Source organism: Enoplosus armatus, chromosome 13 (assembly GCF_043641665.1).
Source record: "Enoplosus armatus isolate fEnoArm2 chromosome 13, fEnoArm2.hap1, whole genome shotgun sequence".
NCBI classification, from domain to species: Eukaryota; Metazoa; Chordata; class Actinopteri; order Centrarchiformes; family Enoplosidae; genus Enoplosus; species Enoplosus armatus.
The window spans coordinates 9,117,389-9,128,779 of NC_092192.1; the positions used below are offsets into that span (position 1 = coordinate 9,117,389).

General features: G+C 39.9%; 1 protein-coding gene across 1 annotated transcript in view; it reads left to right on the plus strand.

Annotated features, from left to right (window-relative positions):
- The window catches only part of LOC139295053 (rho GTPase-activating protein 26-like), an 83,135-nt gene extending 73,251 nt beyond the window's left edge, over positions 1-9,884 (plus strand). Inside the window, exons 21-23 of the mRNA XM_070917129.1 lie at positions 5,067-5,177; positions 6,215-6,306; positions 9,768-9,884. Of these exons, the coding sequence (XP_070773230.1) occupies positions 5,067-5,177; positions 6,215-6,306; positions 9,768-9,856 (292 nt within the window). The 3' untranslated portion in view covers positions 9,857-9,884. The remainder of the gene's footprint in view (positions 1-5,066; positions 5,178-6,214; positions 6,307-9,767) is intronic.
- The last annotated feature ends 1,507 nt before the right edge of the window (positions 9,885-11,391 follow it).

Sequence of the window (11,391 nt, forward strand, 5' to 3'; positions counted from 1 at the left end):
GCTTAAAGTGTTGAGTTGCATTCACAGTAACTTAACGGGAAAAATGTAAAAGTGAAAGGACTGGAATCAATTCGTAAATGAAAACAATATTTCTGTTAGAAACGAGAAACTCAGAGCAGCAGGGTGAGTATGACATGACTGTACTGATGAAAATAGTGTTGAAATGGACATTATATTGAATTTATCAAGACAACAGGTAAACATGGAGGCAGTTTGGGTTTGCAGGGGAAAGTAAATAAAAGGCCAGCTTCTCTCTGCCAGTGAGATAAATAATTGTGAGAATTTAGTGTTCGGCTGCACGGTAAAAAGATGAGATAGTGCCGTCATCATTTATATAGATAGAACTGTCCACTGAGGAAAGAAGCAGCACAGTTTATTTACCAACTTAACTTTTCTAAGCCTGTAGCACTGTAATTCACAGCATCTTGCTCTCATTGTGAAAACACAGAGATGTTGCTGGGCCCAGTGACACCTCTGTGACAACAGTAACTCAAATTTATGATGCTCATTATTGAAGAGCTTTTTGCACCCTTGTGTTTTTTTGTAGTCCAAACTTGATATTTGCAGGTCAGATTTATTTTGGCCTTTAGACAGTAGACGACACATTCCTACTCAAGGGACCTTCCCAAGGTTGTAAACCCGAACTATATTTGTCACCTTTCAAAAGACATGACATCCATCACTGCAGAAAGAGGTGTGATCAACAGGAGAACCGTCACACTGGCCAAGTTGAGCACAAGAATTGCATGCTGTCGTTGCAGTACAGCAGCTTTTAATACTTTTTATGCCTCCGCGCCAGCAATAGCATCATGTTTCCAGGTTGTCTGTTCGTCCGTTACATTCTTAGGAACGCCTTGAGGGAATTTCTTCAAATTTGGCTCAAACGTCCACTTAGACTCAAGGATGACCTGATGAGGATTTGGTGGACAAAGGTCAAGGTCATGGTCACTGTGACCTCACAAAACCCAAAAATTGATGTGGTTATCATGACAACATTTCACACAGATGTAAAAGGATACAACAAGGGTGGGGGGGGGGGCATCAGTCACATGTGGCGCGAGTTCCATGGGGAGACTACATTCACCTGAAACAAGATGCCTCACTTTGTAACCTGTAATATGTATCATTTCTTGTGCTGTTTGCTGGCAAATGTGAAGTCTTAACTGAGAAAAAAAATGAGGAAAATTCAGTCTTTCCAAAGCAGAGGAAAGAAAACACTATTGATTTATGAATTCAATCACAATATCTTGATTGTCAGCTGGAAATCATCTCTCCTCGTCTCTTCCTACAGCTTTGTAGTTGGAGGGAGAGAAGAAGAATGGGTTGGAGGGAGCTTGGGTAGGACGGAAAGAAATTGAAACAGAGGAAGATGAGAGAGAGCGCATTGACAAGCAGTGAGTGACAAATAGAGAGAGAATATGGATCGTTTAGACAATCACTCAAACTGACAGTTTAATATGTAAATAAGGAACATAACCACAAGATTTCGCTGTTTTTTCTTTAAGTTGGTGGTCAAAACTCCACTGAAATGAAATATAGAAAGAAAGTTAATCCAGTACTGTATGGTGAAAGACAGATAATATCTACAATGTTAAAGCTACATTGGTAAAATGTCTTAAACATGCTTGATTGAGCTTGTTTATTCAGTCTTATTTATACCAAACAGTATGTATCATCCTGTTAGTCATTTGTATTGCAGCTCATGTCCCAAGATTGCGATCTGTCAAGGGCAAAAAAATAAACAGGTCAGTTTCACAGTGTATCACTGAATTAAAAGGATCTCACTTCCTGTTCTGCTTCCAATCCATGTTGGATGTCAGTCAGAGCTCCATCTGCTCAACACTCAGTTCAAAACATTAGAATTATTCGGAATCAACCAAAAGATTCATTTTGCAAAGTCGATTTATGAAGTTGAAGTTCACAAAGTGCTGTCAACTTAAACATCCGTCATCAGTGTGATACGATGAAAAGCTCCGCAACAGCCAGAGTGGACCGTGTGGTGAAATTGTTTTGACAACTGCTGTTTTCAAGATCAAGAATGAACTTTCCACCTCAAATCCATCACGCTGTCTATATTTGTCACTTGGCAATGTGTGATTCCACTGCAGAGCTAAAGCCACTATTATCTGCTAGAGTGCATTCAGCAGATGGACTCCTTACAGCAAAGAATATACATTTATCACTTCTCCTCTTTGTGTTATTGAATGAGTGACAGTGTTGACGCTGGTTATTGAAGTGGATCATAAGTTTGTTCATAAAGAGGGACAGGCCGTGATTATCCCAAATCTCGCCTTAGGATATGGCAGTGTCACTATGGAAACCACATTTCGTATCCTCAAAAAAGCTATAAAAAAGGGCCCTGCTATGAATGAGTTGATATTATGTGCAGAGTGGTAGATAAGAGAAAAATGCACTATGCCCTGATTCACCTATGTGCTGTAGAATAACCAACAGTGAAAAGGGAAGAACTGTCTGACACAGAAAAATAGAGTAATATCCTGCCCTAATCATGTGTATGCACAGTACCTCAGTTTTTCACTGTTTTGGTACGGCACCAAACAGCAGACAGACAAATTTAGCGACTGGCTGGGGAACATAGTGGAGCATTAAGCTGCTAGAGAGCCAGACGTTTTTCTCAGGAGTTGGTAGAGATGAAACTAGAGCGTAAAGGAGAGAAACATGACTTCAAATAAATGCATTGCCCTGTGTTGCCCTGTGTCTCCTAGATATATAAAAAAGCAACTGTTTGCTTGCACATGATGATATATCAGTGTTGTGTTAAACTTGGTTGACCAAGGCTTAACTCTTCAGTCTCCCCAAATTTTACAATATGTTTTTTGAAATTCAGAAAGAAAAACATTCCACATTATCACAATATCACATCATCACATCCTGTATCTGTTTGGTCAAACACTTCATTGAAACTGTATGCTGAAATATACAAACCAAAACACCATCACATCAAACAGAAATATAGATGTAGTCTCCATCATTACAGTATGTACTCAAAACTCAATTTGACATGTTTGGTATCTTTGGGAACTCACTAGAATTTAACATAAAGATTGAAAAGGTTTGAAACTCCACCAATGTGGCTCCAGATACTTCATAATTTGAAGTAGCAGTCAAAGTTCCAGTACTTTCTTGCTACTCTCATGGCTGCTGTATACTTCAAACAAAGTCATCGACCATCTTCAAAGTCTATCCGGTCACGTAGCTGCACTCTGCTCTTGGACAGCGCTTTTGTTCCACACCTTCACGTGAATGAACTCTTCTGTGAATACAACTGAACGGTAGCACTATTAGCTTCAATAGTACCATTTAGCTAAATTCTTGCAACAAAATGTCATTGATTATAATGGCAGTCCGAGTGTCTCTGAGTGTATGTTTTAAATCAGATCAGTTAAATCTGTTCAAAGGTAGGAACCCTGTTGATTTCACATCTTAAATCTACTTGGTGAACGAATCAGGAGAAAAAGGCTCAAGAAGCAGTTTTGAAGCCTTTAGATAATGGAGACAAATTGCTGTTCGGTATATGAACAGGGAGGTCTGCAGACAAGATTTCTTATAGAACCCAATTAGAGGTTATTAGTATCAGGCAAGTCACACATGTCATCAGTCATGATGCACAGCAGCCTGGCTGCGTTTTATCAGTGCTGCTGCGTGAATGCAAAGTGGTGGGCGTTCGGTTTCCTCATGTCTCTTCTGGCCTTGTTTATGACAGATTTTTCTGCGATGGATGCGTATATGTTCATCACTAAAAATAATGTAAAATACACTTGTTAAGGAAAATGATCTCAAAGCTTTTACGTAATTTGATTGACCATGAATACATTTTCTTGGCTTTCTCCCTTCGTTACGCCTGGCTGTTTTCTCACTCCAATCTTCAACATGCCTCTCAGTCTCGCCTTCTCTCATTCTTGACCATCATTCATCCTTCAGGGCAGCCTGTGATGGATAGCAGCCTACGTGTCATTTCTGAGAGAGAAACTGAGACTTTAATGATCAACCTGGTCGATGAGTGTGTGTGACTGCAGTGTCAGTTCACCAGCATCTTGCAGCCTGAGATTAGATGGATGGAATGACAAACAGATTGATGAAGGCACACAGCTTGGTTAGATAGAAGGATGAATTATATTATACAGCATCACGTCAACTGACCATTTTGAAATTAGATTAGATTACTGATACACACTCTTCCCTACGCTTGGAAAGAGTCCCACGACAACCAAATCTAAATAAATACATTTTGTCTGTAACGATTTGATGTTACATATCAGTCCCCGCTGTCTACAGACTGTAAAATGTAGCAATTAATAAAAATATATTGACCAGGTACCAGAATCACATTGGGGCCCAGTGTATCCACAGTGAAGTCAGCTAAAATCCTACATTTGTTTTGACTTTGGAGGCTCACCAGAATGTCCCATTATCTTCATCATGGCCATTAGCCTCCATCTAAGGTTGTTATTTTAGTCAGGGCTGGATCACATTAAGCGACACCCATTGAGACCTATTAAGGAGTTAGTTTCCCCTTGCAGCTAAATGATTTGGGTTTTGTTTTAGCTTTTTTTTTAATTTATTTTTTTTACGCCAAGCAAGCTGGGAGGTCTACTCTGCGGACTTGTCATTTATTCCTTGTGTGTTGGAAAGCTAATGCAAGTAGACCTCATGTGAGAGGACAGAGAGAAGGGAAAACCTCGTCAGTAACACAAACTCTCTTGAGGGATACTGTAATGTCTAAATTAATATCAGGTTAGTCAAAATAGCTTTCCTTTGTTTTCACAAGTCCAGAAACATTTTAGTACTTAACCTTATGGCTCATTGATTATGATGGATGACTTCATTTTGGTTTTTATTTCATCTTGTGTTTCCAGGCTGAACCCAAAGAGTCGTGGAAGTATACCAACCAGGTAAGAAAAATGCGTCATGTAATTTAAGAATGCTTCACTGGTCACAGCTGATAATGTCCAGAACTGTATACATATGTAAATTATAATTTCTATTAATCGATATAATACTGTCAATGCTATAAATTGCACATTTTGTGGGTATGTGTCCAGCAGTGCAAAGTCTCCCAGCCCCACCTCACCACGCTCTCCCTCCTGGCCGATGTTCTCAGCCCCATCAAGTCCACAGCCAACTTCCTCCGCCTCCAGCGACTCCTCCCCTGTCAGGTTGGTACCCGTTGTTTGTGTAATGATTTAATCACACCTCGTCGCTAATCACAGTGAATCATTAGAAGACTGTGCATGTGACGCACAAAGAGAGGAAATCCAAAGAAATATATATATTTGTATATCTTACGTATGAGAAGTTCTACTTGGTGAAATTTGATTCAAGCACTCACCAAGTACTATTCAGTAAATTATTTGATTGCTGTTAGCAATATGCCAATATGCTATTATTTGCTTAAGTAGCTCATCAAGCCAGATGTCGCGACCGTTGTCAGTTTACTTTGAATTTATGAAGGTAATTCAAGAAAAAGCTCATTAACCCAAAGGCTTATTGCTGCAAGTGTCTTCCCTACTACAGTGTCCTTGAGCAAGACACTTGACCATGACCTCAGACCTTTCCAGTAAAAGTAGGGAATTTTAAAAGCTAAATTGCTCCTCAGTGGATCTAGCATCTTGGCTCAAGGTACTCTCAACTATTTTTACACAAGTCAGGCAGCAGTCATTCTTAATTTAATTGGCAGACATACAGTGCCTGTCACTACTTTACAGTGCTTCACGTTTCAAGCTTGAAGTGTCCTGGTACTGCTGCCGAAGCTACCCCCTAAAAACGCCAGCCTTTCCTTCAACCGCTACCCTCTCCATGGCAGCTAGCAGATTCTGTGGCAGACCCTGATCCTGTATAAGCTGCAGGAATAAAAAAAAAATGGCTTGTAACAGAAGAAAAATGGTACTTTTAAATTTGAAATATATGGCCATTATGTGTCCCAATAAAAAGGCTGGAAATCCATAACAGTCCACAAAGATCACTTCCTTAAAGTTTGACTAGTGCTGGAAGACATCCTTTCATTTGTGAATACAGCCACATGGTACTTATAAAACAGTTCGTATAAAGTAATGACCTGTTTGTGGTTTGTGTAACTTAAGGTATTACTTCAGGTCTAGTTTAAGGTGTCTAAATGAAGCATTGTTTCGAACTGAAAGCTTTGTGAATCAACCTAGAACCTCCTGTCTCACTCTGACTCTCTTAATGTCTCCAGCATTGCGGGCAGGAAGGCTCGAGCGCTGTATGCCTGCAAGGCAGAGCATGACTCCGAGCTGTCCTTCATCGCTGGGACCATCTTTGAGAACGGTGAGTCAGGAACTGGACTTGCCAGCAGAAAGGAAAAAGGAAAGAATGTGGGTTGATGTTTGTATAGAAACAAACAATTACTGTCAAAACGAAAAAGTCAGCCTTGGGAGTTTGCTGGGCTTCATTTAGCCTTGGTGTTGGATTCATCGTAGGGGTTGAAAATATGTTTAAATTCATCCAAGTAGTCAAGGGATTCTGCCCAAAAATGTATAAGCGGAAGGCTTTTTACACCATTTTCCCTTGACTACCATATATTTTGACTACCATCATATTTTTTATAATAAAATTAAATGGTTCCCTATCATTTCTTCCCAGACTTTTCCCTTTAGTAAAGTGTGGTGGTCATGTTGGAGAAAAGAGGAAGGTGCACTTGAGTTGAAGAAGCTTTTCTGCTGGCACATTGCAGTAAATTACTGGGAGTCTAAATCCATAGGGTGTGATATATTATTCCTTTTGTTAAGCGTGTTTTTATCCAGCACCTGGCTTTAAAATAAGCTCTTATTGCACACTTATCCAGGGAATATTAGAGACTGACTAGACTGCAACAGATGCAGTCAAGTGCAATGCATTGCTTTTGCACGCAGCCAAGCACTTAATATCTTTCAGATCTGAGGAGTCATTTGCTTTGTTTTGGGAAAAAACAAGTATAAATATAAAAGTAACCCAACACATGGACACAAAGGATGACACAGGAAAGTATTGAAAATCGTATTATTGTTTTTCAACTGCCTTTCCGCCTCCCCTCTGCATTGGAATCTCGATACAGACAGTGTCCAAGTCCCCGCCAGCCTAATTTCAGCCTCCGCTCCCGAAACTGTAAATCACATTTATATCCCCACAGTTTTATTTGGCTCAACTTTCCTAATGAAGACCAGATTTGCACAAATAAGGATAAGGATAATAAAACTACTTATGCAAATATACATATATATATATGAACTGAATCATTATCATGGCACGCTGTAAATCCATGCAGGGACACACACACTCAAGATTGATAGGGATTCACTCTTTTGGTCATGTCAGTTGACACATGGTTTCTCTGACCCCCCCAGACCCTAAATAGAGTTAGCTGCGTTAAGACTATTGCAGGTTATGTAAGGCAGAGCAGTGTCACCGGAGCCCTTTGGGTCAAAATGTGACCTTGGGGACATGTAATCCCTACAGTGGTATCTCAACACCCCAGTCTGCTCATGGCTAGCCAAGGACGGAGCATCCCAGCTGTCCCCACAGAGCTCATAACGCAGCTTCAAAAGGCCAGTTTAGCAGTCATTAAAATACTGTTACAGTTAATCTTAGCTGTTATACAGAATATTGCCACAGTTTTAATTCATACTTGTTGCACAAACTGAATTCAGAAGAAGAGGGGTTTTTTTTTACGTTTGTTGAAATCAGATCCATGAAGATCAAAGACAGACGGAAACCTTGTGCACTGTCGTGTTCAGTTCACATTTGGTTTCTGTCTTTGATGTAACTCTGTGGTAACATGGTCTGCAGCATTTTAGAGTTAGATTCCCTGTGAGGACAAAATGTGGTGAACACACAATTTACTTCTGCAGCAATGTTCCTTTTAATTTCCTGTATTTTAGCCATATCTTGCCGGAGGTTCTCTTGTTGAGTCTTTAACCAGAACATTATAATATACTGCACGCCACAGCAACACGCAATTAATTCAATTACATTGCTTCCTCCAAGTTGAAGTATTGTTGAAAGTTCATACATGTCAAGCTCTGCAGCATTAGTCAAGAGAGCTGTTGGGACATGTACACCCTCAAATCTAAATCAGCTTCTCAGTTGGATTTCCTTTTATAAGCTAAACTTCATCGTCAACTTGCTTATATTTACAGTTTGCATCTACCACATGTTTACATCCCATCTTCCTGCCTCACAGTCGCTCAACAGAAAATTGAGGAATATGGCAGCCGTATACAACAACAGAGAAATAATTGGATTTAGTTTAATTTTTTGGGGGGCACAAGCAGGGTAATATGTTCCAATATTATGAGCATGAAACAATGCACAGAAATAGAAATTGTTTTCACTGCAGCCAACTTGTTATCAATAATGATTAATAATTCCTGTGCACAAATTACTTGATTCTTCCTCTAAAATAAATAATTTATGCTCTCAAATTAGTAATTAGTGAGCCTGCTTCACATTAATTGTTAACATTTTAACATTAAAGCTGCACTAATCACTACTTTTTTATATATTAACAATGGGTCAAATGACTGTGGTAATATGAAAGAGGTTGTTCTGCAGTTTATAGCGTCTTTCAGCTCATTAGTTTGGTTTTATGGCCCACAACTGTACTGTTTTGGTTCCTTCTCAGCACCAAACAGCTGACAGACAAAGTTAGCAACTAGCTGGTGAACATAGCAGAGCATTCAGCAGCTAAAGAGCCAGATATTCTCTCAGGAGTTGGTGGAGACCAAAACAGCTAAAAGAAGAGTGAATATTGGACTTACAAGTGGCCAGAAACTCGACTCCAAATAAATGCTAATCTTGCTCTACGTGTGCAGGATGTGTGAATAGGAAATTGCTTGTTAATATGTTGGCCATGTCAACTTTGTAAGTCCATAATATATCAGTGTTTCAATGTTGTGTTTACATCTTCTTCCTCTTCCCCCAAGTGGCCAATAAAATCAATTAATACTGGTTTAAGGAATGTCAAAGATAATATTACATTGTTTAACTTATAATAGGAAGTATGTCCGCATATCTCCTTCCAAAATCAAAACAAAAGTGCATTAAACCCGAGCAGCTCACTTAGATTAAACTGTCCATTGCCTGACAACTTTCACTGTTTATTTGGCCCTGCATTAATGTTAGGCTGCATATTCACTTTTCTGACAAACAGTCAAAGCTGAACAGCTTTGCTGAAAGAACATCCAATGTAACAACACAACTGTATATAAAGAGTTAAAGGGACAAGGACAGATGAAGTGAATGCGATTGCATAACAATTTTAGCATGATGGAATTAATTCAGTAGACTCCTCAATAGCAAACCACAGCTGGTTCCAACAATATATAACCATAAGCTGTTAGTTGTTTGGTTTTACACCTTTTACCAAAATATAATTTCAGTAGTTAGCTAGTTCTCACCTTCAACTGCATTTGATGAAAATAGCTGATAATGTAGGAAACACTGCTGTCTGGAGTTGACATTTCTCACCCAGGCGCATATTTCATGCTCCCTATTTGTGTGCCAGAGATATCCGCTCAAAATATTTAGATATGGAACATTTAGAAAATGAGAAACATGTGAAATTATTAACTGCCCTGTTCTCAGTTATTTGCATCTGTGTCTTAACCCCCATTCCTCCACGCTCTCTCTCACTCTGCACGTGTTCAGTCCACATGTTTAAGTGACACATATTTATGGGTATTGTACCCCTCTATCTTGAGATATTTAAACAAAATCAATGTTTCACTCTCTCTCTCTCTCTCTCTCTCCAGTTCATGGCTCCAGGGAGCCCGGTTGGCTGGAAGGGACTCTGGATGGCCGAACAGGACTGATCCCAGAAAACTATGTGGAGTTTTTATAGTCCAGGGCCAAGAAAAAGAGGACTAGGCTAGATTTGACTGCACAATACTGAACAGACTCTCTTAGATCGTATACTATACTGGACTGGACTATTGTTGATTAGGCCGCTCTAGACTGGGAAATGAAACTGGACCAGAGGAACCATAGCAAATGGATATGATGCAGGACCGAAGCAGACTGTGGAGAGACCCATGAATTGCACTGGAAAAAAAAAAAGAAAAAGAGTCCCACTGTGGTTTCCGGCTGTTATTGGATTAGTGTCGATGACTTCCCAAGTCTTGGTGAAGATGATGTGGTAATGAACCTGGAATGTGTGTGTGAGAGACAGAAGTGGTTTGGGGGTGGGGGGGTAGAAGAGAGAATCACTTGTAAAAATTAGTTGATATTTCTGAGCTGTGAGGTTTGTGATTTTTCAGCCCTTGCTTTATGAATTTGAACTGCACTGCCACTGCTTCAGCGTCTCCTCTTTTTTATCAGCCAGAAACAGAAAAATCTTCCTGCGGAAATGATGGAGATGATGACAGGGAACATAATACAAAGCAAGTGGCCTTTAACTTTGGACTTGCTAGTTCACCTCCTCACTGTGCGCTGTTTGAATTATTGCTAATCCCATTGGGGGACTGGAGCTTTTTAAGCGGATTTAAATGATTGGGTTTTGTTGTACAGCTGTAAATGTGTTTGTAAGCACTCGCTGTGGCGATCCGGTAATTCCCCAGGACAAGACTCAACCTGGCTAATGTTTCCGAGCTCCAGATCAACAGCAGCAGCCCCGGGGCAGATCAGCACAGGATGAGGTCGCCTTCAAAACAGTTCGCCGAAAGGTCAGCGTTGGGTTTATCCTTATTTATAATGCCTCTCCCTGCAGAGCCCTCGCAAAAAATGTGAAAAATTTCAAACAAGCTCCAAAGCAGATCAGCGGTTTACAGTGCAGCGTAGGAGTGACAACCGATTCCTGCTGGCTAAAACAAGCCCAGCTGTGAGGCCTTGCTCTGCTTCCTTGGTATATTTTGTTATTTGGAAATAATGGTAGGGAATAATCATCAACCAGGTTGTTGTATTTTTCACATCACAGAGCACCAGTGTTCCAAACCATCAATGTTTTTACTACAGAAATATAGATGATGGATCATTATTTTAAACCTGGATCTTTTTCTCCTAGTTTAAACCATCACTCAGATTCAATCATTTGCTTTACTGATGCTTTAATCTTCGACAGCATGGAGCTGAAGTAATTTCAAAGTGAAAATATGACATAGTCGCCTGCGTCATGTATGTCATGACCTACCAAAGTAATTATCTGAAGAGGACGGACATTTACATTTGGATCCGGAGCTCACAGCCTGTCATTCATGAGCAAATTAAATGAAATACAGATGGTTTTCAGAGAAGCTCAGACATTTGGAGAAAAGAGAAATCATTCATTTTTCAGAATTGTTAATTGTTGATACGTCTATGAAAGCTGGTCTGCTCTGGGGCTCCGATGAATGTTCTCATTTCATGAGTCAAAGCTGAACGTTTTCCTCAAACCACTTGGTG